Here is a 21,989-nt window from a genome sequence, read left to right on the forward strand (position 1 = left end):
GTCAGTACTTCTCTATGCCTCTGCTAGCAGTCTCTGGGTGTTGGAAGCACCCCTGAGTCTCAAGCCTAGTTAACTGCCCAGGTCCTGAGCAGTGAGGAAGGCCTCTGTCCATGTTCACCTGCCCTGGGCTCTAGGAGCTGCCAGACACTCAGCCTTTCTAACCACGCTTTCCTCAAGAGCTTGTGATTTGCAGGAGCCACATGGCTAGAACAGGGTCGGGGATGCAAGCCCCCTCAGTTCAAACTCTAGAATGCACTGGGCCAGTGCGGGGTCCCTTCTGATGGGGGGCTGAGACACATTGCACCCTGGAGTGCCACCTCTTAGACACAGCTTTTGATGGCCCTTTGGAGCCAAGGGAAGGATAAGGTAACTTCCAAATGTCACAGCCGCAGAGACCCAGGGCTCCTACAACCCAGAAGCGGCCTTGCAGAAGGAAGGCCCCTTCTTAATTCTCCTAGACATTAACTATGAGTTTGGGGCAGAGGCAGAGAGCCCTGGGCCTATCACCGTGTGCTTTCTGGGAGCCTTATTCATCTCATGAGTTCGTTGGCTTTGGTTCCTTACTAAACCTGCCGCAATGAGCCCTCTTGGGGACTTTAAGAAGATGGCTCTCCAGAAATGCCTGCCCACTTGCTCCCCCTGCTGCAAAGCTGGTCTGCTTTCCTGGCACCTAGGACCCCCTCCTGCACCCCAGCTCCGCACTGTGGCTCCCATGCCACATCTAAGATTTGACTTTTCACATTTTTCCTTCAGTGTCCTCCAGGACACAGCTTCCAGTGGCCCTCCTCCAGCCTTGCCCTCTGAAGCCAGGATCCCTCCTGGCCCTGCCCGGCCTCCTCCTGAGGGGGGAGACCGGTGGACATGAGCCTGCTGTGACTTTGCTCAGGAGAGGGTCCATCCCAGATTGAGTCACACTTTTCACTATTCAAGAAAGGGTGTTGGGAAAGCAGCAGGTCTCCCAAGTATGCTGACTTACTGGGTGCTGAGGAGGGTGGGAAGGCGGAGACGTAACACGGCGCTTAACAGGAAAGGCTGCAGAAAATTCCACCGCCTTAAACAGTAAGAGATGGAGGGCAGGGACTCGCAGGGAGGGAAGAAACAGTCTTCAGAAAATATACTTACTATTTCAAATACTGAAAGGGGTAAGATTACCTTGCGTGCTGAAGCCAGCAGTGGCATCTGGGTCCCCGGAGCTGGACTCGGTCACCTGCTGATCTACAACTGTGAGCTACAGCAAGAAAGAGAAGTCATCGAGTGGGTCATCAGTGGGCCTCAGGGGCATCTGCCGTCTGAAGGGGACATCCCCGTAGCCTCCAGAAATACAGGCTGATTCCTGAGCTCATCTTCAACAAGAAGCACTAAGGGACATGTACTTACACCCCCACTGCGCTCCTCTGAGTTTGGAGGGCAGGGGTGTGAGGATGGAGATGCCATGGCCAACGCCATAGTCCGTTTCTCTGACTTTCACAAAAGTGCCGCACACTGCCCAAGACCCCACCAGCACCGGGCGCCATGCTGAGCAACTCACCTTCCAAGTGCGTACACTGTTTGGGACTGACAAAGGCCACAGGACCCTCCTGTCACCATAGGAGGTAGCACAGCCCCTGGCCTCATGCCTGACCTTTTCCCCCCAGCCCCTCTTCCCCCTTCCTGCTTCCACCCCACAGGAGACAGTCAAGAGAACTGTAATGCTTCTAATGTTCGAGCACAGTTTGAACACAGGGAAGGCATCCAATAAACAGGCTTGGCCTCCATGACCTCCCAGACTCCCCAGAGCTTGCATTTACTCTCTCCTCCCTTTTGCGTTTTGCAGACAGGGTCAAGAGGCTGCACCAAAGGCCACCCTCCCTGCCTTAAACAGTAAGAGAGGGAGGCAGGGGACTCGCAGAAAGGCAAGAGCTCAGGCACAGGTCCAGGTGCACGCAGGGCACGTGCCAGGTAGAACGTGGAACCACGTACACTGTTAGACGCCATCCCTGCCGGTTGGAGTGGGTGGTTGTGGAGCTGCTGGCAGTTCAATAGGCCTCTGGCAATGAGGGGGACAGACCAGGCCCCTGCCGGGCAGGCATGTGGCACATCTGCTCTCTGCGAGCACATCCGTTCATCACAATTTAGGGCACAAAGGCTCCAAAATGTGCCCGAATGTGGTGGGCACTGTGTACATGTGCCCCTGTGCTATCTCAGAGAATGGTTTCTGAATCCTCCTGCTGTTTCAGAATCACTTTGGGGACATGCTTAAAAGTAATGAGCTCTGGGGGAGGCCTGGGAAGGTGAGCGGGCCCCTGTGGCTTGGTCCTATTCCAGCCCAGGTAATTACATTGCTGCCTCCCGCGCCTCCCGCAGCCACTTCAATCAGAGAGCTGAGTCTTCATCTCTCCTCTTTGAATCAGGCTGGCGTGGCAGCGGGTGCTGGACCGCAGCCCTCCCACCAGCACCAGCAGGGTCCTCAGGGGGCCCGGAGGCGGGGGCCCTGCCAGCGGGAGCGCCCAGAGCTGCCCTGATGTTTCCTGTGATCCCACTTCTACAGAACACTGTACACATTATCTTCCTTCCTTGGCATTCCGGCTCTGCTGAGGAGGGAATTGGGTGCAGGAGAATCCACACTGCCATCTGCACACATCTTCTTTTTACTGTTGTCACTATATGCCAATAACCAGTGTGGGAGATCTCTGTCAAGAATCTTTGGCTAAATGACAAGAAAGAACAACGCCCTAAAGGTCTGTTTCTTTCTGCAGCTCCTCCTATATCTGACCTTCAATTGACCCTTAAAATTTTTTTTTCTTTTGCAGGGGTGGGTGGCAACTTTGAGCCCTGCTACCTGCAAAAAAAGCTTCTGGCAATAAAGAAATATAAATAAAACAAGAGGAATAAAATACACAGTGGGACAAGGTCAGAAAGAAATGGGATTCATTTCCTGTTTGGCAGAAGCATCACTGGCTTCCCTCTGCCTCCCGGATTCGGTGCGGAGAGCAGACAGCTCCTGGGATTGCATTCTTCACCTCTTGCAAACAGGATGTCAAGGGTTTAATTTGAATCTGGTCCCCCCTGATGTCCAAAGGCACCCTGCCACACCCTTCCACCTTGCAGTGGGGGAAATAGCTGCTCAGTTCACGCAGCATTTTTGATTAAATGTAAAGGCAGTGGAAAAGAGTGGAGAAGAAATGTACCTGTGACATAGAATTTAAGTTGAAATTTGATTTTAGAAATAAAGGTTCATGACATAGTTCCTGGAGGGACGCTGGCAGGAGGGAAGCCTGTGTGACTTCACGGGGGACACTCAAAGGCTTGCATTTATTTATCCTCAGGTACGCTATTTGGAGCAGCTATCAGAATTAAAAAGGCAATTGGCATTTAGGCAAGTAAGCCAGATTCCCCTCATCTCCTTTTCTTTTAGGAAGTGCTGTGGCTAAGGGTGTGCTTAGAAATCTTGCCCTATTTCTGTAATGAGTTGCCTGTTCCTGGGTTAGGTGAATCAGCTAGTATCAGATTTATAAAGAGCTGTTCTTTGGAGGCAGTTATCAACAGTCATGGAAAATGAGAATTAAGATGTTAGGGCAGTGTCCCAAGGCAATTTTGAAGATACTTCGCTTACAGGGATTAAGATGTAAAGGTCATTTTGAAAATGCAAATGACAACTCTGAGGCCTTGGGAGTGGCAGGCCCATTGCCTTTCTCACAATTTCAAGCCTCAGGTCTCAGGCTTCCCTCCTGCCCATGATACTAATCACCACCAAACGGAAATCCCTAAAGCACCACTGGATCAGGTCAACCCCAAATGCTAAACTCTGCAAAGGTACCTCTACAGTTTGACCACCAAGGTCATAAAATCTGTACCCAAACTATTTCAGGGAACCCCCTTCATGTACCCTAAGCTTCTACAACCTGGTGTCATGCTGTCCCACTGCCTGGGCTGTGCCCTCCACCTTGTGACCTTCCTTTTTTGATCACCTGCTCCAATCCCACCCCAGCGCTCACGTCTGATTCTTCCTCTGAAGCCCCAGAGAACTTTCTTTGTACCTGCCCCATCACCACATCAGACTGTCAGTTCCACAAGGAAGGGGGGGTTCTGTTCAATTTATTGTCCTAGATCCCATGGAGTGTCACACAGTCTCATGTGGTTCCCTGGAACATGAGCTTGTCATCCACACAGGAATATTAAACTGGCTACGTCTTAATAACTTTCCTGTATAGAAAAGAAATTCACTCGTTTAGATCTCTCCCAAAAGGTGCCATCTCGAGCTGTGGGAAAGAGAAGGGCATGGCAGCCTTGGCCTAAAGGACACGCACATGGCCAGTCCAGGGAGTGGATGTGCTCAGTCAAGGGGTGCTTTTCTTTCTGGATTAAAAATATCTTCTGAATAAGCAGCCGCCTCCTGCCCCTATACAAACCAGTACAGAGCACGCATTGCTTCTGACAGTCTGTCTTCCTGCTTTTACCCCAAAGAGCACTGATAGGCAATTTGTATGCCACTTGTCCTAGTGAGGGGAGGTAATTAACCTCCTCCTAGCCCAGGGAGAGGGCGCCATGCTGTAAAGGGGGGCAGCTCCTTGCTGTCTAGTCTGGCGAACAGGCTGCCCCAGGGGAGGGGGCAGCTGGTGGGCGCAGCCTTCCTCCACTGATGGGAATGGGTTTCATTGGCTTCCAGACTCTCGGCAGTGTCTGTGGAATTGAAAAGGCTGCTAGCCTGAGGGGTCCGAGAGATTCAGCTAGTGAGGAGCAGGCTTCCCCTTGGAGCAGCCCCTTAATCACCAGATGCTGCCTCTCCCTGGTGGGACAGGTCCAGACAAAGGCCACCTCAACCTTTCTGCCATGGATGTTGTATAGGCACTTGTAAGCTGACAGTTCCAAGCTATCACAAGCTAACATGAGACAGGCCTTTGCCCGTAAGGGTTTTCTTACCAAAACTCTGTGAAAGAAATCCCCATCTAAAGAATTCCCAGAAGCTTTGGAGAAGGGTGTCATGTTGGTCCTGGAACCAGCATCATCCTCTGACCCATTCTATTCTTTAGAAAAAAGAATAATATAGTGGTAGAACCCTCATCAATTCTTTCCGGTGGGCAATGCGGTGCAGTGTGCTATGCTGATTGGGTGATTGGGTACGAGCAGCTGTCCCACCCTAATCCAGAGGCCGGAATCCTTGAATGGACACCTTGTCACCCTCAGGAATGTCGCTGGGGGGTTCTTGGTGCTAGAGTCAGGCAGCAGTGGGGTCTGAGGAGGGGAGCGTCCTAAGCCTGCCAGTGCACATGGAATCACAGACCCTCCCACGCCTTCTCTCTTCTGGAAATGGAGTGATGGCTCACGTAAGGGAGGATGGGGAGGGGGCCGAATCAGTCCTCAGCACAGCACTACATCCTTGATGGCAGCAAGCAGGGCCACCGTGGGGAGGGGGCAGCAGATCTCTGTTGCAAAGAACATACTGCTGGGTCCCGTTGGGCACAAAGGCAGGGCGCCTTGCTTTCTCTTCCTGTCCCACAGCCACATGGCCTGCAAAACGTGACCTCCCTTGTACCTACAACTGTCTCTAGAGGCTTGAGGCTTGTAGAGGCTCGTGGAGGTTGAGTCCTGCCAGCTGCCGTGTAAACCATTTCTTTACCCATGGAGGTCCCCTAGGGCCTGGACTCTGTCCGGGTGCAGGGCTGGGGGAAGGAAGACACTGCCTCCTGACCAGGCAGGTCCTCACACTCAGAGGGGCACTGAGGATATCAGGAGGCCTGGGCCAGGCCCAAGTCCTGCACCACTTCCTGCTGGTGACTCGGCGGCGGACACCAGTCAGGAGAGCTCCCTGGCTGCTGAGAAGCCCAAAGGCATTCGGGTGTAGGTGTGCTTGGACCTGCAGGCTGGGCCCTTCAGGTGCTCCGGTCGTGTTTTGCCCACTCTCCTCTGCCTGGAGCTCAGCACCCAGAATTGGCTGCAGCTCCCCCCCATTCTTGGCTTATTTTCTCACAGCCCACATAGGCCCCTGCTCTGCCTGAGTGCTGTCTCCCCCAAAATCCCCAATCCTGTGGCCTCCCCACAGCCCGTCCTGCACTTGGGGGTCATATGACCTTTCAGTGGTCACATCTCTCTGCTCTGGCCGGTCTCTTGGAAATTCAGTAATGATGACGATGATAATGATGATGATACCAAAAAAAAAAAGAGCAGCTGACTCTTAATGAATCAGAACCTACTATGCACCCAGTCCTGTGCTGGGTCCATTATAAACATCCCACTCCGACCTGTGTGCTTGGTACTGTATTGATCCTCATTTTACAGATAATGAAACTGAGGCTCCCCCAACATATCGTGAGTTTGTGCCTATTACTGTCGGTCCCCTGGAGTTCTGGGAGTGCCCAGCATGCTAGCTCAGCGAGAGCCCGCCAGACCTGGTGGCTCTGCACATCGCTGGCCTGAGCTGCCAGGACCCAGACATGACCAGGGATCCAGAAGTGCATTCTCATCTCCCCAGCAGACAGTGACAGTGGCAGGGAGCTGAAATAAGTCAGAGTCCCCTGGGTACTTGGTCCGAGGCCTGAGCTCTACCCTGGGGGGTCCTCTGCCCGTGGCTGAGAACCTGTGCCATGTCATCCTGTGCTGTGTCCCAGATGCACTGCCCACTTTAAGCTCAGATGTGTCAGAGGAGCCAGGGGGCGAAAGCACACTGGGGTGGAGTCCCCAGCGTGTACTGGGATTTCTGCAGGCTCTGCTCTCTGAGCCTGTAGTCTCCCCACCGCAGGCTTAGAGCAGCAGCCCACAGGTTGGTTGAAAGGCTTACAGACAGACAAATGCGGGTGGTGGGCCTTGGCACAGGGAACTCACCTGGGGCCTGGGCCTCACCTGGCTGGCCGCGGTCGGGCCCACCACGGCCTCATATGGCGGGGGGAGCTCGGCGGGGTAGAGCAGGCCAGGGCTGTTGATGGCAGCGTCATACAAAGTGCTGAAGGAGGAGGGTGCAAAGTCCAGATGAAGAGACCTGGGGAGGCAAAACCATCGCTGTCGCTCTGGGGAAGGAACCCAGACTGTCACCATTTCTCTCCAAGCAATCAGCAAGTCACGTGTCAGGGTTTGTGCTCATTCAATACTCCCTGTGTTTGTGCAATAAAAGCCTAATTCACTAAGGCAGCCTTAACTTTTGCTTTTTTCGGGAACAATCATCAACATTTTCAATAAACTCTATGGCCTTGTCCATTAAAATTAAAATACTCATACAGCTGACTAAATCTTTAATTAAATTTTATGTGTTGTGTCAATGACCATAACTCGAGAGCGGTTTTGCTTTCTGTGAGAGCATAACAGAGCTGCTCTCGTCTGGCCAGGTTTTCTCTGCTTTGCAATGGTGCCAGTCAACAGGCTCTAGCTCTGAGCCATTTCATGGCTGTTCTCTGCTGGCTCAACAAACACGCTTTCATATGCTTGCTCTCCTTCGCTCAACAGCTGCACTGAAAATGAGTGTGACCGTTGCAACCTGCACCTCTCAAAGACTGCTTCCTATCTTCCTGGCCTCAGTACCAGCGACGGAGGCATCGATAAAAAGACCCACCTGTGGGCCTCGGCAGTGGGCGTACAGGTGTACTCGGGAGGGTAATAGGGTGGAGGTGGCAGAGGGGGCACGAACTCCTCGAAATCCAGGGTCTGGTGGAGAATGGTGCCATGAGGGGTCACACAGGCGGGGCTGGCAGAATGGGCCCTTTGCGGAAGGAACTGGAAAACAGAGAGATTCAGAGTTACTTGGGATTTCTTGTGTGGCTTGTGTCTAATTAAACTAATTACCCACAAGCTTTAATGATCCGTTTGGAACTTATGTAATTTAAACTGTCAAGCCGTGACGGCTAAACACACATTTTAAAACGATGGCTCTGTGAGGACCGTCTCGCCTCCAAAGCCCCATTATGCTTTGTTTCCCATGCTGTTATGCAGAATGCGTCTTATCTGAGGAAAAACAGTCCGGGAAGTCTTGAATTCTGTCCTACTAAACTTGTCTCTTCTACTAAACTACTCAAAGCCAACGGTCAAAAGGGTGCCTAAAGTCCACAGTTTAAGGCAACACTTCTCAAAGTACGTTCAAGAGAAAACACCAGACCCTCAAAATGTTTGTCTCCATGCCCCTGCCCCCCGTTCCCCCAACCCCACCCCCTCCCCCAACAAATTCCTACAGCGAAATAAATTTGGGAATGCTACATATTGTCCTCTCTTCTTGGAGCCCTGTGATATACATTAGTGTGTCAAAGGCCCTGGGAAAGCCTTCGCCAAAAATCCGCTGAACTGTTTTACCCATTCATGGACCATTTCTCAAATACTTCATTATGGGTTCCCTTGGATGCATAGTATCTTACTAATATTATTCAGTTCCAAGGAATTCATGAGCTTTGTCAAATACTGCTTTGGGAGGAAAGAATCCTTCATGAGCTCCAGTACATTCCATGGGTCAGGCTTAAAACTGCGATGCTTCCTGAGAAAACTGATGTTCCAAGGAATTCATGAGCTTTGTCAAATACTGCTTTGGGAGGAAAGAATCCTTCATGAGCTCCAGTACATTCCATGGGTCAGGCTTAAAACTGCGATGCTTCCTGAGAAAACTGAAGTCAAGTCACTTAAACAGAATGTGTCTGCCTGGTTTTCCATTTCTTCTCATGGAAGCACTGATGAATAACTGCTTCTCTTTCCACCCTCCAGTCCCTGTTTCCAAGATGCTACCTGTGGTGTGGGCATATCTGAGATACCGCTCCTGTTCCAATCAACATCCCAGTGTAGGTGCCAACAGCTACAGAAAGACCTTGTGCTATGTGAACTCTGTGTCCTTGGACCTTCCACTGTGTGGGGGGTGAGGGGAGGGTGAGACAAGGACCCAGAGTCAACTGTATATGGCCAGGCAAGGGCAGGTCTATTAGGAAATGATGAACTCTCTGAGCATTGTGTGAGAACCTGGGGTCTACAAAAAAGATGACATTTGAATGGGCCTGAAAGATTGGTAGGATTTCAGTGGGTGGGCCTACAGGAAGGTGCTCCGGCTCAGGCTAGCTAGTGAAATATGTGTTTAAGAAAAGCAAATTTAATTAAGGCTCTTGAAGTTAATTCTTGATTCTGGGAGCACTAGGGACCAAACAATAGCGCTAGAGCAGGGGAGCAGCCCTGTCAAAGCCAGGAGCAGGAAGCGCCTTCTGGCAGCAGTGGGCACGATGGTCTGGACTTGACAAGAGGTTGGGATGGTATTTTTGTGCAAGAATGGGTGAGGTCAGAATTCTGAATATGGTCAAATGCTATGTAATGAGTATGCTCTTGACTAAGGCAGAAAGAATGGTGGCCGTGTCTACACATGTAGCCCATCACACTGAAATGCTGTGAATCTTCTTAACACACACAGCACGTTCCCTGCCTTTCTGGCTGGTCTGAGCGGAGGTTTTGTTTATTTAATTGTCTGAAGTGCAGGTGAATCAATGGCTCCACGCAGGTTGGCCGCGGAGCACTGTTGGCCTTGACGCTACGGCGCAAAGCTGAGCAGCAGGGACAAGGCCAGATGCCCTTGAGGTCTAATAGGGCAATATTTTGAATTAGTTCCTATCAAAAATTAGAAAAATCAATAACATACTCAAGCATAAAATGCAACAGCTAAAATGCTTTCCTATTAAAAGTACAATTCCACCAGGAATGAGAACAAGAAGCATTTTCATGAGAGAGGTGAGAAGCTTGCAATGATCCTATTAGCAAGTTTAAAGGAGTAGATGCTGCCACACACCAGAGGCTTTTTAAAGGTTAACTGACAGGCTCCCTTCTGCACTAAACTCCAGATTGCCTCTCCAGTGGTGTGCTGGCCCCATCACTGTGCAAGCATCTCAGACTCAGCTCATTTCAAACTGAGTTTTTTACCTTGGCTTCTCAGTCTCCCCAGTGGGAAGCCTACAAGGGATGCTTGATGTATTCCCCCCACCAGTCTCTAATGAGGCAGGGTCTGTCTCCAAGCTCAAGGTCACCAGCTCTGTACTCTGCTCTGAGATGGTAGGGCTGCACATCTGCAAAACCATTTTCCCAGACTCCCGTGCCTGCTGGCTTGCTGTTAGGTTCTGTCAACAGGGGGCACTAAAGGGAGTCTGGAAGGAGAAGCAACTTCCTGTTATACTGCTCTTTCCCTTCTGTTCTCCCAGCCCTGGGCGGGTAACCTCAGCATTGCTCCTTCAGCCTCTGCACCTGGGTAACCAGTTCCCAGTATTAACTGTTGAAATCCCAAGGGCGAGTTCTTTTCCTGCCTGGTCCCTGACCATCCAGGCCAGTCTGTGTCTTACCCACCTGTGCATTCCCTGGGCTGGGTCTGGTCCTGAGGGCACAGCAAGGTTCACACAGCAAGGGTTCAACAGTTGTTCGCTCAGTAGGTGACCCTCCTGGCTGAGACACCCCCAAAAAGCCTGTGCTTCTCTCTTCCTCACTGGAGAATCTAACCTGTCTCTCTGCCTTGATTTCCCCCTCTTGAATTCACTCTTCTTTCTGCTAGCAGAGCTATGTGTAAGCCAATCCAACAAAGGCACTCCCATTAAAAACTCTTCTAGGAGAGCTCTGCTCTCTGAATACCATCTTGATTCTGGCTTCCTCACCCATGAACCAACTGGTGCCAAAATACTCCTCTCTGTTCTCCAAACCACCCCCAACCACCAAGCACAGTTTGTCTCCTTCCCAGATCCCCACCTCCCTCTCACCAGGCAGCCTGCCAGTCATCCTTCAGGATGTAGCAGAAATGCCTACTGGCCAGCTGCCAGCCTCCCCGTGCCCTAGCATGCACACTCTTCATGTCTACACAGCCAGGAGTAAAGCTGGAGCCTGCATTTGGGTGCTGTGGGTAGGAAATTGGCTCTGAATATTATGTCTTTCCCAGGAAATTCTTGCCTTGGGCCATTTGTAAAGGCCTCATTTGTTCCCTGTGACAACCAAGTACATCCTGAGCCGCTGGTTCAAGGCTGAGGTGTTCACACACCTGACGTGAGCATCATTACTGCCCAGCCCCCATCATCCACAAAAGAGGAGTGTGCATCACGGACCCGCTGGAGAGCAGCCCCTCGCATGCCTTACCTGGTAGAGGGAATCCCCAGGGCATGTGTGTCCTTCCAGGTGCTTCTGAACCAGGGTTGGGGGTTGGGGGTGCTTGTAAGAACTGGGGCTACCTGGCCTAGGGCAGTTTCTCAGTGCCCATTTGGTTCCATCAGCACAGCCGGAGTCTGAGGTCTGAGAGAGGGTGTGAAGATGTCAGCAGGCCCCGGGCCTGGTTGCAAGGCCCTGCCTGACCCCTGAGGGTCCACAAGACTATGAGCACATTACTGACCCCTCTAAATAAGTCTCAGTCCCCTTCCCTGACCCCACCCAGGCCTGACAGGGTCACGCTGAGTAACATTCTCAGTCGCAGAGCCAGACTGCCTGGTGGCAGTGTTGTGTAGCTTCAACAAAGGACCCTATCATATATATTAGCTCCTGTACCCCTTGCCTCTGTCTCCCACCACAGTGGAGGTAAGGGGTGGAGTGCAGGGCAGGTCAGTGGTCTGGAGACAAGGGGCTGGAATTTCCAGGAACACCTATGAGTTCTGAGGAGCCTCTTCTCATCCAGGCCCCAAGACGGGCCTGCTTGCTTCCTTTTACACCCTGCCCCAGGCCCTTGACCCGCAGCTGCCCTCTGCTTCACTGCCATCAGAGCAAACTCTCCAGCTTTCCTGCCGTGTCCTGGCTCCTGAGTGGATCACACAAACCCTGGAGATTTTCCATAAGGACTAAGGAATACAGGGGAGAGGCCTCCTTCCTCCACCCCTCCAGGGACTTGGTAGAAATAGGATTTTTACTAGCCCACTGGATGAGTTGGGCTTTCCCGCTGTGTTCTGGACCCTGGAGTGACACCTGCCATGCCAGAGGCCCCCTGCTGCTCTCTGCTCCTGCCACCCCCACCCAGGGGAGTGCCATGCCTCCCGAGGGCCGCTGGGGTGCATTCTCAGACAGCTTAAGGCTGGTTTTAGTTACTATTAGAACTCGTAATGAAATACAAAGGCAGACAGGAAAACTTGTTTGTTCTATGAAGTTTTGAACAAACTGAAGGCTTTGTTTAGACATAATAAGGGAGAGCAGCTAAGCAGAAACTTCTGCCAACTTAGATCCTGGCAAGGCAGCTGTAAGAGTGAAGAAGAATCAGAAAACATTAAGGGCAGTTCTGTACTCAGAACACATCACAAGTCTCACTCCAATATAAAGGAACTGATCCTGGAAGTTATGGATGGTGTGATTTCCATGACATTTATACAAGAAATACGATGTTTATACAAGAAATATGACGTTTTACATCAAATATGTAGACCCATAATCAAAGAGAAGATCATGGCTCCAAGTCATAAGACTGGTGGACAAAGGCGCATTTGCATATTTAAAGTCAAAATAAAATGTTTATGGTACGACCATACCACTTTCATGATCTGCTGCTGTAACTAGCTTGTTAAATTAATCAGACACCCATCAGTCCTAGTTTGATAGTTAAGTAGCACCTACCAGCCAGAGATGTTCCTGTTGAACCCAGACCTAAAGAAGGTCATGGTTTGTCCAAGGGGGGCCAGCCTCAGTGGGGAGCTAGACTGCAACTGGGTGAACAGGAGACGTGAAGATAATAGTGAACTCGAGTGATTTCGGGGCTCCTGGGGGCAATGTTACATCCCTCCCTGACTGGCCCATACCTCTTAAAAGGCATAGTGCCCTGTTTGCACTTTATGAAGGAGTTCTACTTTACAAGGAATATGTCTAGTGTAGCAAATGTAAATGACAATAATAAAAAACAAAATTAATGAGCAAGTGCCTAATAGAGATGCATGAATTAGCAGATGATTTCCTGTAGGCTAAAGTGGATGGCAATAAACTAAGTGGAAAGGAAATGGTTTACTGGGGAAATGGAAAAATGAGATTACACTTCAGAGATAAAACTAAAAATATGAGACTATAGACACCTTGAAGCTTTCTCCACTAAACTATATCAACAAACTGATTTTCTAATCAGATTGTTTTTGCCACTATTTCCAAACATGGTAGAGAAATTCAGCTTTAAAAAATTATGACAATAGGCATCACACTTTGCACCTCATATATACACATATTCATTGTATGAGTCCCCCAAACCGTAAATTATCCCCAAATGCTGATCTGTACAAACAGGGAAGAAAGTATGGCTTTCTCCATACCAGGGAAAGCCTTTGTTGTGAGTCATGGTCTGCTGTCTGGCCCCATGTTATTTTTTGCATATGCTACACCTATAAGACAGTATCGAGCTTTCCATTTCTGTGTTTTCAGAGCAGACCTAGAACTTAAAGGTACTTGTGAAACAATATGTGTACAGACACCCCCTAGATTTTTTCAGTTTTTACCCCGACCACTTATAGTTGTCTCACCCACCCCTAAATTAACAGCAATTTATTTAGTCACCCTGTTTCACTGAGCTTCTCCAAAGCACTGTTTTTGTTGTAATAAAAACAATTATCTTTAGCTCTCATATTTCACTGGCCATATAGTACTAGGATACGCACTTACAACCCAAACACCGCTGGCATAAACTGGTTTGGGGATAGACACAGCTGTCCCTTGGAAAGCTTATGACACAAGTGCTGGGAGCAGAAACGGTGCACGGGTGACCTGCAGAGGCTGCTAGTGGGGACCGTGCCATGGACAGCGGGCAGCGAGGGTATCGTACAGGCGGGAGGGAAAACCCGGCTCTCTGGCCGTGGGTTCAGCACAGCCTGGTGAAGGGAGCTCTGACCGTGTGCACAAGGACCTGGCCACAGCCCCGATTACACAGCAAGAAACCAAACCCACATCAAACACAAGAAACGACTCAAGCATCCACAAATAGAGAGAGGGCCAAATAATCCACATTACCTCCAGATTACAGATCAGTGCAGATATTAGAACGTCTCTCTATTGACCTAGAACGATGTCCGTGATAGTTTCGGGTCATAAAACCAAGTTGCAGAGTAATATGATTAGTGTGCTCCCTCTTGGATGAAAGGAAGGAATAATAGAAGAAAGGAAGGGAAGAAAGGGAAGTGAGAAGGAAGGAGAGACAGAGGGAGGAGGGAGGGACAAATAACAGGAAGGGAGACCATAGACATTAATTTAAGCACTGAGAAATCAAGGAAGAAGCGGAAGGACTCACTGCCGAGCCTCAGGAGAACAGGGGGTGGGAGAGGGAAGGATTACGTTTCTCTTTATAAACCTCTACATTTTCCTTGTTCCAGGGATAAAATATTACTTCTTTAACTAAATTAATGAAATGCAATATGAAAAAGTCCATTACATCCCAATAAAGCTGGGGGAAAAAAAGAAGAAATTGTTTAAAAAAAATTAAAGAGTTTCTGAGGCATCCTCATGAATATTCAGTTCTGGGTCCCAGCCTTTAGTGTGTAACCATGACCCCCGGGCTTTCCTGTTTCTCCTTTCCTCCAGGGCACAGCCTGGGTGGCCAGCCTGGCCCAGCATCTGACCCACGTGTTAAAAGCCAACCTCCTGGTGGCCACCGTGCTTTCTCAAAGCCCACTCCCATGTACTATCTGAGTCATCCTCCCAGTGGTCCTGTGGAGACAGCAGGGCATGAACAGTCCTACTTAGAAGAGAGGAAACTGGGACAAAGCGGCAGTGATGTGCCCAAGGTCACGTGCCCGGTTCGACACCTCCAGGTCCCGCTTGCCTCCCCCGTGACTCTGCAGGTCAGCAGCGCAGCCAGCAGCAGAGCCATTCCTGTCCCATAGCCCAAGGTCACAAAGGGAGAAGGACCTGCCAGCAGGAATCTCATGTACTTCCACTTCGAGCCAGGACTTAGAAGCAAACTAACCCACAAATTACTCAGCAATGAAGCAAACAGGGGGTCTGGTGATGGCTGTGGAGACTGCAGCATAATTGCAAAAACAGTTTACTTCCATATAGTGCTTTATAGTTACAAAGTACATCAAGGCCAAGGCCACTGCATTCAAGGTCACTGCTGCAAAGTCCCAGTAACAAACTGATAGTCCCTCCACATCAAAGAGTCAAAACAGGGCACACTGAGTGCTCAGCAGGTATCCCACTGGGTCCATTTCACAGGTGAATAAACTGAGGCTCATAGAGGTTCAGTGACACGTCCAGAGTCACCTGCTTCACATGCAGAAGAGGCTGGACTCTGACCGAGACGTGCCTAACTGCAGACCCAGGATTCCAGGCCCCATCCCATTCCATGCAGCGGAATGACAGAATGCCCCTGCACATTGTGTTATAATCACACACACTATTATAGCTATGATACACTATTCTTATTCAGTTCGTGTTTTCATTTTAATGCTTCAATCCAGGGAATACAACCTTTTAGCATTTACAGCCCTTTGGTTCTGTTAGTTTGGTCAAATTGGTGTGGTATTTACAGATCAATAGTAAAATCTGCTGAGGTGAGTAGAATCCCGTGGTACTTAACCTTTCCTTTACACAGCACGCTGGAGAAAATCACCAGCACGGGGCCTCACTGAGCAAGGCCAGAAGTTCATCACTGCTGAATAACTACTTAATTAGATACCTTTCAGAAAACTGCAACCTCCCGGAAAGGTCAGCCCCGGCTGGGACAGCCACATAGATCCAGAGTGGGAGGGAGAGGCTGCACGTGGCACACAATCAGAACCACTGAATTTTCAACACCTCGGTAATGGTGCTCTCTGGCCTTGTGTCTTGATTAACTGATGTACCGCCAGGGCGGGGGGAATGAGAATGAACAAATACAACAGCCTACTACTATGAATAACTTGCCTTTTTTTTCATGAGATGCATGAAACATTGAGGAGGAGGCAGGGAACGCCTCGCAGAGGTGACAGGGGAGGTAGAGAGATACCCGATTCTTAGCCTTAAGCACTGATGAACAGTATCTCCCCATCAGCTTCTTTTCATTGTATGGACTTCAGTGCTAATGTGCTCAACAGTGAACTGTGTTCCATTCTCATTGAAATAAAGCACCTTCATTATTTCTTAAGCGTGTGTTTATAAATGTGTATTAACAAGTACATAACCCCTGCTCTTGGCCTCATTCTCTCCCCTGGAAACAGCAGCTTGAGGGCCAAATGATGGCCAGCTGGTGACCTGCCACTGGATTATGAGCTCAGGGTTAATTTGCAAGTCTAAAAAGCACAGATGAGCAGTTTTTCAATTTAAGAACTCATCTTCTAAACACGCTTCTTGTTTTCAGAGAGAACTCTGAAGCCTGAGGAAGGCACCTTGCTCTGAAGGGATGGGGCCCAGAAAATGTGTAGGGCTTGTCACTAAAATTTAGGATTGTCACTAAAATTACTCAGGGATCACATCAGGGGCTGTCTAGAGGGGCGTGATGGTGGTAGTGTAAGAATAGAAATAGGTTAGCATAAGCATAGCCATCTTAAAAGCCTAGAAGCCATTTTCTGAGTATGTGACTTAGAAAGAAAAACTGGAACTGGGTAAGGCCTTGAAAAACAAGTTAATCATGAACACCAGGTGGTGGGCAGCTGTGGCCTTTAGTCAGCTAACCTTGGTCAGCTAATCTTACATACCAAGCTTATAGTGCAGAACCTCCCTGACAATTGAGGAGTGGTCTTATCTTGCTCCTGCCTAACCCCAGGATGTATGTCTTGCAAGAATAATGTGCAGCTGTGGAAAATTACTATGAGTTAAGTGTTTTGAAAATGCTATATAAACCCTTGGCTTTGAGTGCTTGGGGTCCTTGTTGAGACCCGCTGCGTCGGGCTGACACTTGGACCCCAGCTAGCTGGCTGAATAAAGACTTTGCTTGAATTTACATCTCTATGCCTGTGTAGTTTTTCTCTGGAGAAGCCTCAGAAGCCCGGACCCTAACAGTAGGACTCTGCCAACACGGAGCTCCAACATCCTCAGGGATTTCTGGTTGGAAGCTGAAGTGTCCACTCCGCACTGGATTCAAACTGGCTGGAGGAGAGGATCTGGCCCACCCATAATTATGAGTGCAGCTGGGAAGGAAGGGGACACTCACCATCTGCAGGACATCAGCGGAGACCATCTGCATACAGCACATGGCTGTGGCCAGTGCACACACGATGGTGGAAAGGACATTGAGGGCACACACGCTGAAGAGGAGATCCTGTGAGAAACGACGTGGGAGAATGTCAGCCTCATCTCACAACCCAGATGGTGGATCCTTAGCATTTCCAGCAAGATCCAGCTGCCACCCACTTGTTGGAGGTTTTGTTTTGTAGGGTTTTCTTTCTTTTCCATAATCAAAACTGGCCTTTAATACAAACACATTTGTTTATTCTCCTACAACGATGATTAAATTATTCTTAAATACTAGGTGATGTATTTTATGATTTTGATAATTATCAGGTAGTCACTAAGAAAATTTTGAAATTCTCTACAGTTACGTGGGTGGGTGATCCTATCATCTATTATAAAATGTAACTCAAAATTTTGGTAAGTATTTAATAAAATGCTAAGATTTTAAATTAAACTTTTTACTTTGAGATAACTGTAGATTCCCATGCAGTTGTAAGAAATAATACAGAGAGATCCTGTGTATCCTTGACTCAGTTTCCCTTATGGTAGCATAACTACATTACAATATCAAAACTGGGATGTTGACATGGATACAGTCAGGATACAGAACACTTCCATCACCACAAAGATCCCCCACCACGTTGCTCTTTCATAGATACACTCACCTCTTTTTCCCCACTCCCTTTCCCAATCCCTGTCAACCATTGGTCTGATCTCCATTTTTACAATTTTGTCATTTGAAGAATGGTACGCAGGTGGAATCAGATAGCATGTAACCTTTTGGAAATGGCTTTTGTCACTCAACATAAATACCCTCAAGATTCATCCAAGTTGTTGCATGTATCAATAGCACATTGTTTTTCATTGCTAAACAGTATTCCATGGTTTGGCTGTACCACAGTTTGTTTTGTCATTCCCCAGTGGGAGAATATCTGGTTTGTTTTCAGTTTTTGGCTATTACAAATAAAATTGCCATGAATATTTGTGTACAAGTCTTTGTGTGAACATATTTTTATCTCTCTGGGATAAATTTCCAAGCATACAACTGCTGGGTCATATGGTAATTGAATGTTTAGTTTTATAAGAAAATGCCAAATTGTTTTTCAGAGTGGCTGAACCATTTTAGATTCCCACTAGCAATGTATGAATGATTCAGTTCCTCTGCATCCTTGCCGGCATTTGGTGTCACTACAGTTGATCCTTGAACAACATGTACTTGAACTGTGAGGGTTCACTTACATGTGGATTTTTGTCAATAAATACATTGGAAAAAATTTTGGAGACCTATGACAATTTTATTTTCTCTAGCTTTATTGTAAGAATACAATACACATAACCTACAAAATATGTGTTATTGACTATTTGTACTATCTGGTCATTAGTAGGCTATTAGTAGTTAAGTTCTGGGGAAGCTAAAAGTTCTAAATGGGTTTTCAACTGCATGAGAGCCAGCACCCCTAATCTCCATATTGTTCAAGGGTCAACTGTATTTTTATTTTCGTCATTCTGATAGTTGTGTAATGATTCATCAATATGCTTCTGGGTTGCATTTCCCTGAAACCTAATGAGGTTCAACATCTTTTCTTGTGCTCATTTGCCATCTGAATATTCTCTTTAGTAAAGTGTGTGTTCATATCTTTTTTGCTCATTTTCTAAATGGATTATCTACTTTTCACATTAAGTTTGAGAGTTCTTTTTGCATTCTACGTTGTAGTTCTTTGTCATATACATGGCTTGCAAATATTTTTTGTCAGTCTGCAGCTTGTCCCTTCATTTTCTTCATGTAATTTTTCACAGAACAAAAGTTTCTAATACTCATGAGGTCCAACTTACCAATTTTTACTTTTATAGATCATGCTTTTGGTACCCAGTCTAAGAACTCTTTGTCTAGCCCTGTATCAGGCATATTTTCTTTTTTTTTCTAGAAGTTTTTATAGTTTTATGTTTTGCACTTAAGTCTGTGACCCATTTTGAGTTAATTCCTAAATAAGGTATGAGGTTTAGGTTGAGGTTTATTTTTGTGTTTTTATTTCAACCTCTAAGTTCATTGCTAGTATATGGAAATGTGGTTTATATTTGCTTATTTATCTGGTATCTGGCAACCTTGAGATTATCTATGTAGACAATCAGGCAATCTGCAAATGTTTCATTTCTTCCTTTCCAATTTGTATACCATTTTTTCTTTTTCTTGCCTTATAGCACTAGCAAGAGTTTTGAGTATTATGAATAAGAATAAAAGGATTAACACAGTGAGAGCAGATATCTTTGACTTGTGCTCTATCTCCAAAGGTACACTTCATGGAGTTTTAACTGCCCAAGTACAATTCATTCTACTTTAGGAAGTTTACTCTCAAATCCATGCCAGAAATAGAAAAAATTACCATGGTCCACAAAAATGATCAAAGATTTGGCATATAGGCATATGTCATAAATATTGCAAGTCTGGTTCCAGACCACTGCAAAAAAGCAAATATCTCAACAAAGCAAGTGAAATGATTTTTTTGGTTTCCCAGTGAATATAAAAATTTTGTTTACATCATACTGTAGTCTATTAAGTGCATATGAGAATTATGTCTAAGCAAACAATGTTCATTTTTTTATCTCTAAAATAAACAATGGATATGGCCATTGATTAGAGGTAGACTGTGATGAAGGTGATGAAGGAGAAGAACTGGTAGATGATTCTGAGGCCCATACTGTGAATGGGAACATGAGATGCCAGCAGCTGTGCCAGGGGACCATGAAAGAGAAGCAGTATTAGAAGGAGAACGTCTGCTTAATTTAAAAATACTTTATTGCAAAAAGATGTTAACCATCATCTAAGTTGTAATCTTTTTGATGGTGGAGGGTCTTGCCTCAATGTTGTTGGCTGCTGACTGATCAGGGTGGTGGTTGCTGAAGGTTGGGGTGATTATGGCAATTTTTTTAAATAAAACAACAGTGAAATTTGCTGCATTGATTGGCTCTTCCCTTCAGGAAAAATTCGTCCGTGGCATGCAGTGCTCTTTGATAGCATTTTATCCACAGTAGAACATCTTTCAAATGGAATCCAATCCTCTCAAACCCTGCCACAGCTTTATCAAATAAGTTTATGTAATATTCTAAATCCTTTGTTGTCATTTCAACAGTCTTCACAGCATCTTCACGAGGAGTAGATTCCATCTCAAGATATCACTTTGCTCATCCATAAGAAGCAACTTCTCAGAAGTTAAAGTTTTGGCATGAGATCGCAGCAATTCAGTCACACCTTCAGGCCCACTTCTAATTCTAGTTCTCTTGCTATTTCCACCACATCTGCAGTGACTTCCTCCACTGAAATCTTGAACCCCTCAAAGTTATCCAGGAGGGTTAGAATAAACTTATTCCAAACTCCTGTTAATGTGGATATCTTGACTTCTTCCCATGAACCACAAATGTTCTTAATGGCTTCTAAAATGGTGAACCCTTTCCAGAAGGTTTTCGATTTACTTTGCCCACGTCCATCAGAGGAATCACCACCTATGGTAGCTATAGCCTTATGAAATGTACTTCTTAAATAATAGGATTGCAAAGTCAAAATGATTCCTTGATCCATGGGCTGAAGAATGAATATTGTATTAAAAGGCATGAAAACAACATTTATCTTGTCCATCTCCATCAGAGCTCTTGGTGCATTGTCAATGAGCAGTATTATTTTGAAAGGACTCTTTTCTGAGCAGGTCTCAACAGCTTAAAACATTCAGTAGGCCATATTCTAAACCATGCTGTAAACAGTTGTGCTGTCTCCGGACTTTGTTGCTCCACTTATAGAGCACAGGCAGAGTAGATTTTAGCATAATTCTTAAGGGCCCTAGGATTTTCAGAATGATAAATGAGCATAGGCTTCAACTTAGAGCCACCAACTGCATTAGCCCCTAACAAGAGAACTGGCCTCTCCTTTGAAACTTTGAAGCCAGGCATTGACTTCTCCTCTCTACCTATGAGAGTCCTGATAGCACCTTTTAATTTAAGGCTGCTTTGTCTACACTGAAAATGTGTTGTTTAGTGTAGCCACCTTCATTAATGGTCTCAGCTCGATCTTCTGGATTATTTGCTGCAGCTTCTACATCAGCACTTGCTGCTTCACCTGGTGCTTTTATCTGATGGAGATGGCTCCTTGCCTTACACCTCTTGAACCAATTCCTGCTTGCTTCAGACTTTTCTTCTGCACCTTCCTAACCTCTCTCAGCCTTCATACAATTAAAGAGTTAGAGCCTTGCTCTGGGTTAGGCTTTGGCATAAGGGAATGTTGTGGCTGGTTTGATCTTTCATCCAGGCTGCTAAAACTTTTTCCATATCAGGAATAAGGCTGTTTTACTTACTTATCATTCGTGTGTTCACTGGATAGCACTTTTAATTTCTTTCAATGACTTTTCCTTTGCATTCACAACTTGGGTAATTGTATGGTACAAGAGGCCTCCTTTCAACCTATCTCAGTTTTCAACATGCCTTCCTTACTAAGTTTCATCATTTTTAGCTTTTGATTTTTAGTGAAAGTTGTGCAATTCTTCCTTCCACTTGAACACTTAGAGGCCATTATTGGTTTACTAATTGGCCTAATTTCAATATTGTTGTGTCTCAGGGATTAGGAAGGAAAGGAAGAGGGATGGGAGAACGGCCGGTTGGTGGAGCAGTCAGAACACACATAACATTTGTCAATTAAGTTCCCTGTCTTTTATGGGCATAGTTCGTGGTGTCCCAAAATTATTATAATAGTAACACCAATGATCACAGATCAGCCTAACAAACACAATGAAAAAGTTTGAAATACTCAGATCAGCCTAACAAACACAATGAAAAAGTTTGAAATATTGCTGATAGACTTGCTTAATGCAGGGTTGCCACAAACCTTCAATTTACGAAAAATGCAGCATGTGTAAAGTGCCGTAAAACAAGGTATGCTTTTAATGATATCCTTCATTTTAGTCTTATTCATGCAAAAATGCACAAAGTACTGTATATACTCAAAAAGGAAAAGT

The 21,989-nt window shown here is 46.9% G+C and overlaps 1 protein-coding gene across 2 annotated transcripts in view; it reads right to left on the reverse strand.

Annotated features, from left to right (window-relative positions):
* ENTREP2 (endosomal transmembrane epsin interactor 2) overlaps window positions 1-21,989 on the reverse strand; it is a 455,015-nt gene that overhangs the window by 9,956 nt on the left and 423,070 nt on the right. For both annotated transcript variants that reach the window (XM_073227102.1, XM_073227101.1), the window contains 4 exons: window positions 16,973-17,080; window positions 7,520-7,680; window positions 6,817-6,952; window positions 1,153-1,228 (listed from right to left, as the gene is read on the reverse strand). In XM_073227102.1, the coding sequence (XP_073083203.1) occupies window positions 1,153-1,228; window positions 6,817-6,952; window positions 7,520-7,680; window positions 16,973-17,080 (481 nt within the window). The remainder of the gene's footprint in view (window positions 1-1,152; window positions 1,229-6,816; window positions 6,953-7,519; window positions 7,681-16,972; window positions 17,081-21,989) is intronic.

Source organism: Manis javanica, chromosome 18 (assembly GCF_040802235.1).
Source record: "Manis javanica isolate MJ-LG chromosome 18, MJ_LKY, whole genome shotgun sequence".
Taxonomy (NCBI): domain Eukaryota; kingdom Metazoa; phylum Chordata; class Mammalia; order Pholidota; family Manidae; genus Manis; species Manis javanica.